At 43.3% G+C, this 17,155-nt stretch overlaps 1 protein-coding gene across 9 annotated transcripts in view; it reads right to left on the bottom strand.

The window, feature by feature from the left end:
* Positions 1-17,155, bottom strand: part of ARHGAP26 (Rho GTPase activating protein 26) — a 509,638-nt gene that overhangs the window by 480,777 nt on the left and 11,706 nt on the right. For 4 of the 9 annotated variants that reach the window (XM_074381114.1, XM_003920552.4, XM_074381120.1 and 1 more), the window contains exon 1: positions 2,161-2,696. The exons of 1 other annotated variant lie outside the window; for it this stretch is intronic. In XM_074381114.1, coding sequence (XP_074237215.1) covers positions 2,161-2,314 — 154 coding nt within the window. In that variant the 5' untranslated portion in view covers positions 2,315-2,696. Of the gene's footprint in view, positions 1-2,160; positions 2,699-17,155 lie in introns of those variants that run through there. 4 more of the 9 variants (XM_039467604.2, XM_003920551.4, XM_074381103.1 and 1 more) reach the window with 2 other exon arrangements.

Raw genomic sequence — 17,155 nt, 5'->3', positions numbered from 1 at the left:
TGGTTGACTCCATCCTCTATATTAAGAGGTCATGTGACCTGATCAAGAGGTAGTTAGTGGGGGTAGAATAAAGTAGTAGAGCTGGATGTAGAGAGAAAAGAACACCTAGTTCCCCATCAGTCTTTTCCCCAGGTTACAGGGCTGATCCATTCCATTAGACAGCTTAAATAACCCTTCACTCTATCACTGCAATGTTTCTTCCTATCAAAGAATTCTTGCTCCACCCCTAAAATAGTAATAGGCTGCCAGTCACCCAAATGCACACTCCTCAAATTCAAGGCCAAAATAGAAAACACAAGTTCAAATTCTAGAACTTGGCCCACAAGGTTCCATTCTGGGCAAGTGAGATGGGGTAGAAGTAAAAGCTCTGTATTGGCAGGGATTCCATCTCTGGCTCAAACCAGGTGGATTCAAAAGCTCTAGCTCTGCTGTTGAAGCTGTGTGACTCAGAGGTAGTGCTCCCCCCAGCCTCTATTTTCTCATTTGCAAAATGAATACAAGCACATGAGATAATTATAGATGAAGCAGTGCCTGGGATGAAGTACACCTCCGTAAGCACAGGAGTAGCAAAACATTCATTCCTACATCCTTAGTGCCCAATGCAGTACCCAGCACACCAAACAGTTGCTGAGTGAAGCAGAGAACCCACTAAATCCAGCCTGAGATTCAATCAAAATTCCTGGGCCCAACTTGTAAGTGGGCCCCTAACTTACTCCAAACCAGGGACCCATGTCCCCTAAACCACGGATGGCCTTGATCATTGACAAAGGAAGAGTCTGTTCATATACTTGAAGTAAGGCACAGCCTGAGAATCTGCCTCTGAGAAGCCTCGTACATCACAGTCTATGTTCATTTCATCCCAAAAGATTGGCACTTTGGGCTGCCCTGGCATTCCATTGTCTCTCTCTTCATTTTTATAAGCAACAAGCTGACAAAATGACATTTCGGGCACCTGACTTTAGTAAATGCCCTTTAAAAAGGCCTGGGAACAATCCTCACAGCTAGGACTCTACTCTGCTAAGGCAACCTTCCTTAGCTGAAAGGTATCACCTACTAAGAAATCCATCATAGAAACAGATAAAGTAAGAGAGTCAGAGACAATTCCACTATCTGCCTTCATGTGGTTCCTAATTCTCAAAACTAAAAGATGGACTGAGCTATTTTTAAATGAGGAAACTGAAAAGGCACCAAAAACGTTCTCACAATCCAAAGCACTCATCCCTAGAGCACGCTTATTTGGCCAGAAAAAGAAACTCTCTGGCTCTGCAAAAGTGAAGCAGAATGCAAAATTGCATCTTTCCCCTTGTACCAAAAGGAAAAAACGGAAAATGGCTTTACAAAAGGTCCAACAATCTTTGAAGTAAGTTTTTTCTGAGGACTATGGACATTCCTTCTCACACCTTTACGTTTTCCAGGATAACGGGAGAGGTAAAAAGGAGAGTTTCGGAGCAGGAGAGGGAGAGAGTTGGGATATGTTCATTCTATTTTTAAATCCTCGCCCACAGTTTAGAGTAAAGGAACACTCTGATTCTCTACTCCCACCCCTATCACCTTCTGCTAAACACAAGAATCAGAACCTGCGCACGTACTGATTCTGGATTTAGAGATTACTGGCTGCCAATACTCCAAGGAATCGCAAGCTAACCAAGCATTCCACCCAGGGAACCCGGCGGCCGGACGAGGCTAGAGCTGCGTGCAGAGAGTGAAGCAGTCACAACCCGCCTTTTCCGAAGGGGAGGCAGCGCCCCCTCTGCAGGGCACGCTCCATTCTCACGGCTGGGCACCCAGGGCTGAGCAATTCTGCCCCTAAGGGAGCTGGAGCTAAGGACGCGATGGGATCTGCCCGCAGGCTGCGGCGCGCTCTGCACTCTGGCCCCACTCCTGGGACACCTGCGTGCCGCGCACGCCCACGCCCACCCGCGCTCGATCACCTCCCGGCCAACCCCGAACGCAAAAGGCGTAGCGACCGGTCTCTCTCTCCCTCTGATGGTTGCTGGTCCGCCTGCTTTCCGTATCCTTCCTGCCTCGGCGGCGTCTACACCCGTCCCCCCGTGTACCGGGGGCAGAACCCCTGCGGACGCGCAGGAGACCCGGGCTGAGCGCCACCTCCCCGTCCCTCCCGCCCCGGGGCCGCGTCCCCGCGAGGCTCGGGACACTCACTCTTGAGCGCGCTGATCAGTGACTTCCCGTCCTTGATGAGCTCCTTGATGAATTTGTTGGTCTTGTCCAGCTCTGCTTCGTGCGACTTGAGCGTCTCTCGGAAGTGCGGGCTATCGAGGCAGCAGTCGCTGAACTCCAGCGCGGGGAGCCCCATGGTGCCCGCGGCGCCCAGCCGGAGGGCGCGCCTCCTCCGGGGTCCGGGCCTCCCGCCGCCCAAAGCACGCACGCGGCGGGACCCCGGCCGGCTCCCCCGACGGCCGCCGGCTCCACAGGTGTGGCGCCGGCTCGCCCCCCGCGAGGTGTCGCCGGTTCGCACAGCTCCCGAACCGAGCCGGGACCCGGCCGAGGGGCAGCTGCTCCGGGAGCGCGCGACGGAGCGGCTCGCGAGCAGGAAGTGCAGCGCAGACCCGCAGCGGCGCCGGGAAGCGAGCGAGCGGGCGAGCGAGTGCAGACGCCGCCTCCCCGCCGCCTTCGCTCGCTAGCTCTCGGCAGCCTCGAGCGCCCTCTCACAGAAGCCTCGGCCGCCCCGCCGGCGTCTGGGCCACTCGAACCCGCTAGCGATGACTTAATCCCCGCCGGGCCAATCAGCGCGCCCTCCCTTGCCCGACCCTCTGGCCGCCTCGGGAAGCCCGGCCCTCTCGCGGCCTGATCCAATCAAAGGCAGGGTCTGCGGCTGAGGGCGTGGCTCTCGCCAACGCCTAGGTCCGCAGCGCAAGCTCCGCCTCCTCTCGCCCTCCCGGCGCTGCACACCCCGAAACCTAAGGGTGAGTGCTGCAATGCACGCCCCCCAGCCACCTTGCCCGCCTGCTCCGGCCCGAATCCGAGCCGCGGATGGCGAGTCTGCTAGTCCTGGGGGCCGAGGAGCTTCGATGTGCCAAGGATGAAAAATCTGGGAATTAGAGCTGCAGTTCACCACCGCCTGCCCTGCACTGCTGGGCAACCGATTTTACCCTCAAAATACAGTCCCCTGTCCCGGGAGAATCCCGAGCGACCAAACCCTCCTCTTTCAGTCAGGCCGAAAAATGTTACTTGCATCTTAAAATTACCAGCTCTAGCAGCTCTTCTTGCCTGCAGTCTTGCCTCCCCCTACGGTTCGTCCCCTTCACGGCCACTCCTGCTCAGAACCCGCCCACGGTCCCCCCGCCCCACCCCCCACCCGGCCGAAGGAGCTCACAGCCATCCTTACGAGAATTTCAGCTGCCTGTTATCTTCCTGCTCTGCATCTAGCACAATTTTACATAATTCCGTCCACTGCCTGTCATCCTTCGCTACACGGTAAGCCCCACGAGGGCAAGTGCCACTTCAATTTTCTCGTCCGCTGTGGCATCCCGGCACCTAGCACAGTGGCTGGCATTTAATAACAGATATTGAGCGCTTACTATGTGCTATGTGTGCTATGGTGATTGATAAATGTTTGTGGAATAAATGAATGGATCCTTCCCCAGAGCCATCTCCACCTCCCATGCCCAGTGCATTGCACTGTAGTCCCTCTGTTCGACCGCAGGACTCAATTCTGGCATCTCACTCGTTGCACTTGTCAGACTGCGTCCCACAGAGTGTCTAGTGCTAAACTGTGAACTCCTGGAGGATGGCGACTGTCCTTGAATAAATTATTTCTATGTCTAGGAACCAGCAGCCATTTCAGCTACGTGGAATTTTCGTATTTGTTTGGGTTGGTTCGTTTTTTAACTAGGTCTGCTATGTGCAGGCACTACCCTAGATGGTAAGGATACAAAAAGGAGTAACAGAATGAATTTAGCTGCTGGTGGTCAGTAGGAGAGATGGAAGCAAACAAGGAATAACCATGCCTTTTGATAGGATGGAAGGCCTGGATGCTTGGAAACATGGATTTTTCACTCAGGAGGGCTCAGAGGTATTCCATCTATATTAAGAAAGCAGCCGGCTGCGGTGGCTCAAGCCTGTAATCCCAGCACTTTGGGAGGCCAAGGAGGGTGGATCACGAGGTTAAGAGATTGAGATCATCCTGGTCAACAAGGTGAAACCCCGTCTCTACTAAAAATACAAAAAATTAGCTGGGCATGGTGGTGCGTGCCTGTAATCCCAGCTACTCAGGAGGCTGAGGCAGGAGAATTGCCTGAACCCAGGAGGCGGAGGTTGTGGTGAGCCGAGATCGCGCCATTGCACTCCAGCCTGGGTAACAAGAGCGAAACTCCGTCTCAAAAAGAAAAAGAAAAAGAAAAAGAAAGCAACTGATTTATTAAATTCATAAATGGAGCACGGTGGCTCACACCTGCAATCCATCGCTTTTGGAGGCCAGGTGAGAGGATTGCTTGGGGTCAGGAGTTCAAGACCAGCTTGGACAACATAGTGACACCCCCATCTCTACGAAAAATTGTCAAATAAATAAGTAAATATATAAATGACTTAATGTGATCTGTTTGATAATTGTATCTACAAATTTAGACTTGATAGCAGGCCCAGACAGCTATCTGATAGATAATTGCAAACCAAAAATAATGGTTCTTCACTTGCCAAAGATGAGAAAGATCTAGAATGGAAACTCTATGAAAGTAAATCTGTTCAGTGCTTTATCTTGAGCATTTAAAGGTAGGTGTTCTGGTTATCTATCAATACAGAACAAAGGACACCAAAAATTAATGGATTTTCTCTCACAGTCTCTGTGGGTTAGGAATTTGGGGAGGCCGAAACCACTCGGTGGTTCTGGCTTGAGGTCTCTCATGTGATAGTAGTTGGATGGTGACAAGGTCTGGAGGAGTGAGTGGTTAGCTAGGCATCTCCCACTTTTCTGGTAACTCAGGACTTCTCCATATTATGGCCTTTCTCTGTGGCCCGGTTTAGGCTTCCTCACAGTATCGCAGCCTTAAGGCTCCACTGTGAACATAGACAGCTCACAAAGGGAAAGCTGCATCACCTTTTACGATCTAGCCTTGTGAGGTGGAAGGCCTGCAGGACTTGTTTTCCAATCACAGCCCCACTGCTTAAACTGGGATCCAGTCAACACAGGGTGCAGTGAAGCAGCCAGCAGAAACCAGCAGGTGAGGAAGAAAGAGACTTTTAGTTGCCCTCACTGCTCATTAGCATAGACACTCCCACCATTGCCTTGACAGTTTACAAATGCCACTGCAAGGAGCCATGGCAATGGCCTGGAAGTTACCTTATATGGTTCTGGAAACTCCTTGCCCCCTTTCCAGAAAGTTCTAAATAACCCACCTCTTAATTAGCATATAATTAAAAGTAGGCAGAGGTACAGCTGCCAACAGCCTATACACTGCCTACTCTGAACACACTCCCTATGGGATAGCCCTCCTCTGCAAGGAGCAGCGCTGATTCAATGAAAGTTGCTTTCTCTCACCACTAGCTTGCCCTTGAATTCTTTTCTGGGCAAAGCCAAGAACCTTCCTGGGCTAAGCTGCAATTTTGGGGCTTGCCTGCCCTGAATCGCCGGAAGTCACACACTTCTACCACTTTCATTAGCCACAAGCAAGTCATAAGCCCACCCAGATTCCAAGGGAAGGAGATTAGACTGTACCTCTAGATGGAGGAATGACAAGAATGGGAGGTGCTATCATAGCCATTTCTGAAAAATATAATCTGCCACAGTGGGCCTGGCATACATGGTCATATTCAATACATTTTAAATGAATGAAATAAAATGTGATCCACAATTATTTGTTTTATCCCATTTAGGAATAGTAGGCAAATGTCTATAAAATATATACATGTATTAATAATAACAACAATAATATATCAGCTATCATTTGTTAAGCTCTGAGTTTATGCCAGGCACTATGGTAAATTATTTACATGCATTTATAGCTAGCATAGTGGCACATGCCTTTAATCCCAGCTGCTCAGGAAGCTGAGACACAAGCATTGCTTGAGTCCGAGAAGGCAGAGTTTGCAGTGAGCCAAGATCATGCCACTGCACTCCAGCCTGGGCTGCAGAGCAAGACTCCATCTCAAAAAAAAAAAGAAAAAAAGAAAAAAAAAAATTATTTACCACATATAATCCCTATGAGGTGTGACTGGTACTATGATAGTTCCCATATTTCAGATAAGAAATTAAGGGCCAGAGTAACCTGAACCAGCTTACCTAGATAATATTAACAATTATATGTGGCACCAACATATAACCTAATACGCTCATTCACAGAAAAATATGTAGATATGTGAATATTGTGTAAATTTCTCATAAATTTAATCTGGAATTTCCACACAAGACCTCCCATGCTTTCAGCAGTATTATCAGAAAGAGAGAATCACAATGCAGCAATACAGGCTGGGTATGGTGGCTCACACCTGTAATCCCAGCATTTTGGGAGGCCGAGGTAGGTGGATCACAATGTCTCAGAGATAGAGACCATCCTGGCCAACATGATAAAACCCTGTCTCTACTAAAAATACAAAAATTAGCTGGGCGTGTTGGTGCATGCCTGTAGTCCTAGCTACTCGGGAGGCTGAGGCAGAGAATGGCTTGAACCCAGGAGGCAGAAGCTGCAGTGAGCCAAGATCATGCCACTGCACTCCAGCCTGGTGACGGAGCAAGACTCCATCTCAAAAAAAAAAAAAAAAAAAAAAGAATGCAGCAGTACAGAAACTGGCACATGATGGAGGGTGCAGTTGTCTCTCTCCTCCCAGAAAATCAGCTCATGAGGGTAGAGATCTTGTATTATCCAATGCAGCAACCCCAGCTTAGAACAGCAACTGGAACTTCAAAGGTACTGAACATCAATGGGAGGGACCCATCTTTACTAAGCAAGAAACAGGACTCATGGGACAACATCAGTATGGCCATGCATGTAAATAGAAAATAACAGTTAAGCCCCAGAAATCACTTTCATATGAAATAGAGAAACCGTTCAGGCAACATTTGGCCTAAATCCTTTGGATGAATGTCTGAATTCCTTAAAATTAGCCAGTTAGTTCAAATAGTTCTGCTTTTATATATATTTTAAATCTACATTATTTCTGGCCTCAATGGTCCAAATAACTTTATAACTGTCATGCAATTACCTCCCATTTGTAGAAACTTTGCCACTGGCAAGGCACTCCAATGTACGTTGTCTCTGAGCCCATATAATCAGAAGTGGGCATGGACCAGTCACACATTGGTTCCTCAACACCAGCTTGAGAACAGATCTGATCCATAATAAAGCATTCATGGGTCCTTATGTAACTGAGAAGTTCAGGGGTAGATCCAGCTTCAAGGCAGCCTTTGGGGATCCAGAAGATGATACCAGCACAAGGTTTCTCTCTCTATCCCTCAAGCTGAACTTTGTCTGCAGTGGCTTCATTCTCAGTGGCTCCCTCAGCTTCTCCAAATGACATCCAGCAATATTAGCAGGAACGAGAGTTTTCTAAGAATTCCAGTAGAAATGACAAGGCTGGAGTCAAAGATAAAACAGCCCCACTCCAATAACATAAAGTATTGGAGAGAAGTTGTTCCACCAAAGGACAAGCACAGTGCATTTAGCAAAGAAAGCTGGGATTACTGCTGCACAGGCAGAAACAATAATGGATGGCACACCTGACCTGTCCCCAACTCCCTCACAATGAACGCGCCTCCTGCCGCATTCCCATGGTCCCATGATTCAAGTTAGCACATATTAATTCTTTTTTATGGTTGATACCATATGTTGTGCTACACAGTGACTTCTCCTTCAGCTTTCCTACTTTAAAATAACAATTTGTGGTTGATATAAATGTTCTATAACTCAATTGGTGATGGTTACATAGGCATTGCATTTGTCAAAACTCATGGGTGCATTTTATTGTGTATAAATTATACCTCATTAAAGGTTGATTTTAAAAAATAATGATGATGACAGTGATGCTGATATTTATTAAGCTTTTGCTGTGTAGCAGGATCTGTGCTAAGCACTCTATTACATCACCTTATTTAATGTTTACAACAATTCTGAGAATTAGATGCTGCTACCATCCCCATTTTACAGGTAAGGAAACTAAAGCGTAGAGAAGTAATACAGTTACTGATAGAGCTAGGCTTAGATTTCAGATCTATCTGGCTTAAATATTACATCCATATAAAATGACTCTAGAAATACATTTTATATGTCTAAAAACATTGCTAAATAATAAGAGCCAAACACTTAAAAACTGGATGAGGTCACATATGAGTGACAGACGAGCAATCTCATTACGAGCTATATGTGGTGTTCCAGGGCTTTTTGCTGGTATGTCCCAAATATGTCAATAATTATATAAGCCTCTAATTTGTTTTAGCTTTAAATCACAGGACCTACAATTTGTGTAGAAGCAATTGATTGAAACAGACAAAATCCTCAATTTCCTTAAAGAGAAAAGAATACTCTAACCTCATAAAGCCATTGGCTCACAGTTCTTTAATGGAGCCACCAGTACCTATTTAATGTTCTTTGGCTCAAGAAATTAGTGAGACTCATAACATTCATTCTGCACAAGTTTTCCATGTTAGCAATACTTTCGTTTTTAGTTTTCATGATTTATTTCATGCTTGCCACTTTTCTACCTAATATTCACCCCTTTCCTTATTTATTCAAAGTGCTTATATAACATTTACTATGTACTGGATACAGTTCTAAACACTTTTAAAATATTAACTCAATTAATACTTAATAACACTATTAGTATCTTAACTCCCTTTACAGAGGAGGAAAGTGACATGAATCACCTAAGATCATATAACAAATAAGTGGCAGAGCTGAGATTCTCACAGGAAGTCTAGCTCCAGAGTTAGGTTATGTTTCTAGCAGAACCCCATTGTGCTCAACTAAAGAATTTAATTTCTTAGGTTTTCACACAGCCTGTGGTGGTCATGTTCAACTTTCTGGCCACTGAGATATACTTGGAAGTCTATTGGCTGGGGCTTTGGAAAAGGTTTGTGTGTAGTTTTTAATAAAGAGACAACTGCTGACATATACCTGCTGCTTACTTCCCTTCCCTATTTTTTTTTTTTTTTTGCCTTGAATATGGGGGCAACACATGGAGCAGCAGCAGCCATCTTGCAGTAATGAGGATGAATACCACAGGCTAAGGATGGCTGGATAGGAAAATAGAGGGAGCCAGGTACCTTGGTGACACCCACGAGCCATAACACCCATCCCCAGAGTACCCACCTCCCAACTTCTCATCACGCAAAGGTGGAAAAAAACAACCTATTCGTTTAAGCTACATTAATGGGGTTTCCTGCTACTCAAAGCCAAACACTGCTCCAGCCGATATAATGCACTAATTATAAAATCTATTGTTTCACCACCTCTTGAATTTTGAGCATCTGTATTAATCCATGGTCCTTAGGTAGTTTTCAAATTAGAAAACCCTAGTTTTAAGGATAATTTCGTAAACATTTAAAGATGATGTCTGCATTTACGGGGCAGGAATATGTATTAAGTGAGGAAAAGTGTTTAAGGAAAAGGATAATCTATTAATAAAAATAAACTGTTCAAAAGCTGATATGAAACCAGAACACTATCAAAGACAATTTCAACAGAGACCCAGGATTATCTGGGTTAATGAAACAATTGGCCCATTCTTCTATAATTATTGGTGCTGAAATGACCAAATAAATCAGTTTACTTCAGTAACCTAAACTAAAGCAATCCTATGTATCTTGTTCTCTTTCTTCCTTCTGAATCTTAAACATGAGTATATGCTCTAAATGGACATTAGTATATTATAGATTCTGAGATATCCTGTGGTAAGTAATCCTGTGAGATTTTGCCAATCAAGTATTTCCCATATTTCTTTGAGCACAGAATCCTGTTTTCCCCCAAACATTACATCCTATACATAGTGTTCTATAAAAATGCATTCAGGGGCCGGGTGTGGTGGCTCATGCCTATAATCCCAACACTTTGGGAAGCCAAGGCAGGTGGAACACCTGAGGTTGGGAGTTCGAGATCAGCCTGGCCAACATGATGAAACCCTGTCTCTACTAAAAATACAAAATTAGCTGGGCATGGTGGCATGCACCTGTATCCCAGCTACTCAGGAGGCTGAGGCAGGAGAATCGCTTGAACCTGGGAGGCAGAGGTTGCAGTGAGCCAGGATCACGCCACTGCACTCCAACCTGGGTGACAGAGTGAGACTCTCTCTCCAAAAAAAAATGCATTCAGGAAATAAACAGTATCATAGACTACAGGAATAAGGACATACAAGAGAAAGTGAAAATTTCTAGTTTTTTGTCATTTTAGTTACCGCAAAATAGAAAGTCTGTCATGAAGCATTAGCAAACTTTCTAAAGCAAATGAGAAACTATTACTTCTCAACTTCAGATCCTTATTGATGGATGGGCTTTTCATTCATGGAAATTCACATTTCTTTAGATGGCTTTGGTTTTAAGATGATGCTGTGGTTTTAGTGAGTGCATGTGTTTGTGGAAGATGGCTTAGTCCCAGTGAAGAAGGCAATATTTCAATAGATGAAGTATTCTTATCTTCTTTACTTCTATGGAGAAGCCAGGATAAAACATCAGTGCTAAAATGGATTATCCTCCATCTAAACACAGGGCAATGTCTGGTGGGGGAAAGTGGATATTGGCAGATTTCTTTTATTTACTTCCTCATTTCCCTTTGTATTTCTTTTCTGGAATTTCCCATCACTGTATTTCTATTTTTGACTCAACAAAGCTAGTAGACATTAAATTCTCAAACTAAAGCAATTCTATCAATATAAAGACTAAACATTTTTAAAAGATTGTTTTGTGGCCGGGCGCCGTGGCTCACACCTATAATCCCAGCACTTTGGGAACCAAGGCGGGCAGATCACGAGGTCAAGAGATCGAGACCATCCAGGCCAACATGGTGAAACCCCATCTCTACAAAATTTATAGACACTGAAATTTGGATTTCATATAATCTTTATGTCAGAAAACACAAAAAATTAGCTGGGCATGGTGGCACATGCCTGTAGTTCCAGCTACTTGGGAGGCTGAAGCAGGAAAAGTGCTTGAACCTGGAAGGCAGAGGTTGCAGTGAGCCGAAATCGTGTCACTGCACACCAGCCTGGTGCCTGGTGACAGAGTGAGACTCTGTCTCAAAAAAAAAAAAAAAAAAAAAAAAATTGTTTTGCCTTAAAAGTAACATTATGAACTATTCCTATGCTTCGCAAAGCTGGTCAGATGATATAGGCCAGTCTAGAAAGTTTTCTTTGATCCATAATGAAAGGAGAAAAACAATGACTATGTAAAGTTTTTCATGAAACTTAATATATTCCATTTGAAAGAGTGCTTTTTGAGATTATGTTTTTCCTACATATTTGGCATTAATACACTTTTTTTTTGTATTAACATACTCCTTTTTTAAGTAAAATGGTGAGTGAAAATAGCTGTATTAAAAAAAAATACCCACTGGGGCCAGGCATGGTGACTCACGCCTGTAATCCCAGCACTTTGGGAAGCTAAGGTGGGCAGATCACCTGAGGTCAGGAGTTTGACCAGTCTGGACAACAAAATGAAACCCCATCTCTACTAAAAGTACAAAAAAATTAGCCAGGCGTGGTGGTGGGTGCCTGTAATCCCAACTACTCTGGATGCTGAGACAGAAGAATTGCTCGAACCCAGGAGGCAGAGGTTGAAGAATTGCTCGAACCCAGGAGGCAGAGGTTGCAGTGAGCCAAGATCGCATCACTGCACTCTAGCCTAGCCAAAGGAGCAAGACTCAATCTCAAAAAAAGAAAAAAAAAAACCCACTAGCAAAATTAATATTTGGAAGTTCTATATCCCTCCAACTTTGTTTGTTGTTTGTTTTTTTTTTTTGGTTTTTTTTGTTTTTTGTTTTTTTTTGAGACGGAGTTTCGCTCTTGTTACCCAGGCTGGAGTGCAATGGCGCGATCTCGGCTCACCGCAACCTCCGCCTCCTGGGTTCAGGCAATTCTCCTGCCTCAGCCTCCTGAGTAGCTGGGATTATAGGCACACGCCACCATGCCCAGCTAATTTTTTGTACTTTTAGTAGAGACGGGGTTTCACCATGTTGACCAGGTTGGTCTCGATCTCTCGACCTCGTGATCCACCCGCCTCGGCCTCCCAAAGGGATTACAGGCTTGAGCCACCGCGCCCGGCCGTTTGTTTTGTTTTTTATTCAAAAGTTCAGAAACCACTTCTTAAGCCCAAGACAGTCACGTGTCTAGTTTGCTGTGTTCCCTGTGACTTGCAGAGTGCCTAGCAATAGGAAGCAACTAATAAAGTTACTCAGCAAACTTTCTCCATAAAAAGCTTTCAGGCTTTGTGGGCCATACAGTCTTGGTTGTACCTCCTCAGCTCTGCTATTGAGGCAGCCAAAAAACAGTGCATAAAGGAATGAGTGTGGTAGCTGTATTTCAACAAAATTTAAAGACACTGAAATTTGGATTTCGTATAATTTTTATGTCACAAAATATTCTTTTTGTTTTTTTCTGACCATTTTAAAATGTGATAACTAATCGTAGTTCATGGATCACACAAAAACAGATGGTAGGCTGGAACTGGCCCATAGGCTGTAGTCTATCCACCATTGGGCCAACCAAATGAAAGGCAATAGAGATCAAGCACAGAGTTAGACCAAAAATCCAGAAATTTCAAATGCATAGGTGCCAATTCTTCTTGGCACCGAGTGCTTTCAGGAAAGCCAGTTTAAGACATCAGCATAGCCTGGTTTCCCAGCTATAAATCAGGAAATGCAATTCAAATCTATTTCTTCAGGTTATTGTTGATGAGAGGTACTATCAGTGACAGTGAGGAAACATGGCAACTAAGAGGGACCAAATAATATAACCATGACTATAAAAGAAAAAACTAGTAGATGTATTTACTAAATTAAAAGATTCAATCTCTTACTGTTCCCCACCCCCCTCCCCACAAAAAGATGAGAAAAACAGGAGAACAGGAGTCCCAGTGAATACTAAAGAATTTTCTTTGAAATGGGCTATTCATGGAATTACAGACCACGGAGCTCTGCAGCTAAGAGAGATCATGAAAAACTTCCGGTTCAATCACAGTATTTTAAAGGCAAGGGAAATTACCAGGGAAGATAGTTCCCCAAAGACATTTATTTAGAAAATGAAAATAATCTAATAAGAAAATATATCTTCTGAAGACTACATAGGAAATAAGGCCATGTAATAAAAAGAGCATGGGGTTTTGAACACTGGGTTCAAATACTGCCTTCGACACTTAATGTTTTTAAATTTCAAGCAAGTTACTTAACTGAGTCTCAATAGCTTCACCTGTAAATCAAGGGCAATAATATTTTGTAGAGTTATAGTTAAGAACAAGTGAAGTAATGTACACAGTACATTGTTAGGCACATAATGAACACTCAATAAATGATGATTCGTATTGTTATAAGAAGCTTTCAAATCTCAAAATTTACCACGGCTGCTAAAAAAAACTGAAATTACAGTTTCTAAACTGAGCTAAGAAATGAAACCCACATATCTGATATTCTTACAAAAGTAATTTTATCTGTATTCGTTGAAATACTTACTGAATTTCTATTTATATATTTCTGGAAGACAATATAGTGCTGTTTTTAAACCTGAAACCACAAACTAACACACTTTCATTGTAGGATGGAATTTGATTGCATTAAAGCCGATTTGTCACTGAAATGTCCCAAAGCTCATTCATTATGGAGGAATCCTAGGCCCCTGTCAACTTTAATTTGCTTTTTTATCTGACAATAATTTCGTAAATAAAAGAAATGTAGTACTTAAAATACCCAGTTAGTTTCCACAGATCATATTGGGCAAAAAAAAAAAAAAAAAACATAGAATGTCCTTATATTGTCATTTTCAAGTAATACTAAGAGCAAAATCTTAAATATCAGACAGACATAGGTTTTAACCACAGCTCTGCCACTTCATGGCTGTGTGACCTTGGACAATTTACTTAGTCTCTCTAAGCCTCAGTTTTTCTGAGTGTTAAATGGGGTTAATAATAATAGTATCTACCTCCCAGGGCTGTGTGATGATTCAATGATAGGATACATATAAAATGCTTTACTTAGACCAGTGTCTGCAATATAGTAAGCGTTCAAAAAAAATGCTAGCCAAATGAAATAACTTATCATATTGTTGGGAGAGGAACTTTGACAGATCCCTTTTACATAATCTTTTGTTTCTTCTGGTGTTGTTAGATGAAACTTGAAAAGAACTGATTTTCAGAGTAATATTGTAAATTGTAAGTAGGTGCTCATATGAAGATAGAACTGGAGGTAGATTTCTTCCATTGTTCTATTAAGCCAGGAGGAAACTAACAAGCTTGAGGGTTTCTAGGAACTGGGAACACAGGCTCAATTCAGGACTCTAAAAAGGAAAAGATGAGCTGGTTACTTTGAAGAAAGCAGAATCCAGCCCTTCAGAGATACTTCCCTGCCCTCCCAATGGAAAGTAGTTCCCTCTTAGTTCACTAGAACATGAAGCTCATGTTGGGCCTATCCACTTTGTGGCTGTATCATCAACTTCTAGTACAGTGCCTGCATATTGCAAATTCCCAGTAACTACACAGCAAATGAATAAACGAGTGATTTTATACATGGACAACCCTGGCATATGCTCAGTGCTTCAAACTCTCCTTAGAACTGTAGACAAATGGTGAAATGATCTTACAGCTGTCATAAGAGGAAAAGAGAAATATGAACTCATAACCATACAGGCCCAGTACTAAAGTCTTGGACCACATGGACTCAGAGTTTCCAGGGGAAGGAAAAAAGGGAATATATGGCAGATAGCTAACCCCAGACCAACTAGAATAAAGAAAAAACATGTTTGCACACACATACCCACACACATAGATGTAGAAATGCACCATCCACTGAGACCTGCGGTAAATGTGAATTTGGTGAGTTGTTTCTTAATTCAGGCATAACAGTGTTTCTTCACTTGGCCTCTGGGTCTCCACACTCTCATTTTCTCTCGTGTCTCCTTCTATCTCGCCGATTCCTCTTTCTCAGTTTCCTTTTCTGATTTCTCATTTTCCCAATCTCTAAACATTAGAATGCCCCAGGCCAGTTCTCAAATCTCTATCCATGGTCAGGCACAGTGACTCATGCATGTAATCTCTGCACTTTGGGAGGCCGAGGCGGGCAGATCACAAGGTCAGGAGATTAATATCATCCTGACTAACATGGTGAAACCCCGTATCTACCAAGAAAAAATACAAAAATTAGCAGGGCATGGTGGCATGCACCTGTAGTCCCAGCTACTTGGGAGGCTGGGGTAGGAGAATCACTTGAACCTGGGAGGTGGAGGTTGCAGTGAGCCGAGATCATGCCATCGCACTCCAGCCTGGGCGACAGAGCAAGACTTCACCTCAAAAAAAAAAAAAAAAAAAATCTCTATCCAAACACACCTCCCAGGTGCCCCCAACTTTGAATACTCCATAGCTTTGAACACTATCAGCACACTAACAACTTCCAACGTCTAACCCAGCTTTGTCCTCACTCCTGAACTCAGTGCACACAATTCACCGCTTAACACTCTACATGTGTATCTGAATAGGCATCTCAAATTTAAAGGAGATCAGAATTGAAATCTCTCCCTCTCACCTCTGAAATCTTGATTTTTCTCCCCAAACCCACTAAATCCAACCTTGTAGTTGTTCAAGACAAAATCTTGGAGCCATTCATGTTCCCCCTCACAATTCATATCCAGTCATCAGCAAACTTTTTTGCCTGAGTCTTCAACAGATACGTATCATCTGACTACTTTTCTGCCTATTCTGCTACCACCCTGGTTCAAGCCACCAAACATTTTTTACCCGGATTATTGCAACAACCTCCATCTTTTACCTGGATAATTGCAACTGGTCTTTTGCCTTCTGCCCCTGCCACTCCCTATGGTCAAGCCCAGGCAGCTGGCTGTGATCCTTTAGAGTGAACATAGAAGATAGCATGCCACACCTCTGATCACAACCCTCCAGTGACTTCCATCTTACCAGAGTAAAAACAAAACCACAGTCTGACCCACAGATACTCTTCTCAGCTTGCGACCTGCCCTTCTCCCTCCGCCCACTCTGCCCCAGCTACCTGGCCTTCTTCAAACAAGGCATACCTACTCTCTTCCCTCAAGGCCTTTACACTTGCTGTTTCCTCTGCCTATAATTCTTTTTTCATAGATACCAACATGACATTCTTTTTCTTCTTTCAAGTCTCTATTCCAATATCATCTTTTCAGATAGGCTTCCCCTACCTTCCCCATTCAAAATAGCACACACACACCCCCTCACCCTGTTTTATTTTTCACCACAATCCTTATCATGGTTGTTGGTGACGTATACTTTTTGTATGATTTATTGTAATTTTCTTCACAATAGAATGAAAACCCCATGAGACCAGGGTAAAAGAGTGGGAATGTGCGATAGAAAAGTCCTTTGTTCAGTGCTGTATCCCCTGGGCCTAGAACAGTGCCTCACACATAACAAGTACTCAAAAAATTTATTGAATGAATTAATGAATAATATTATTTTGGTGAAATAGTCTGTATATTTCAATAGGAAAATGTAAAATCAATAACCATTTGCTGAATGCCTTCTGCAGGGTGAATACTATGTTAATTTCATATTCAGAATGAGGTACAAAGACTAGTTGACATTCCATATGGATTTAAAATTAATTTAGAAAATATTAGTTTGAAAATTCAAGATAAGGTTTAGAAAAATTGACTATAAGTAAATAAACTAGAGAAACAGAATCTTATTTTTTTGTTAGTCATTCTTCTGATCCATTGTATTAAACTACTATGTATTTTAGGTTCTGTAGTATTTGGTTTTGGCCTCTAGAATTAATCCTTTGACCCAGAAAATGCAAATTAGATTACCTCCAAGTTTCTGCCGGCAACCTTCCATCTCAAGCTTAGATAACAATATCCTCTAGCTTTTAGTATTCTAGGGAGTTTCTTTGTCACATGAAGAGAGATATGAAGACCAAGAGAAAACACAGACCTATAATTATAAGAAGAATCATAAGCACTTCAGAAGAAACATAGATCTACAATGATAACTGTTCTTTCATTCACCAGACATTTATTGAAATCTTACTAT

The sequence above is a fragment of the Saimiri boliviensis genome, chromosome 1, assembly GCF_048565385.1.
Source record: "Saimiri boliviensis isolate mSaiBol1 chromosome 1, mSaiBol1.pri, whole genome shotgun sequence".
Classification (NCBI taxonomy): domain Eukaryota; kingdom Metazoa; phylum Chordata; class Mammalia; order Primates; family Cebidae; genus Saimiri; species Saimiri boliviensis.
Note: the sequence above shows the minus strand (reverse complement) of the source record. Positions and strands in the feature narration are given on the sequence as shown.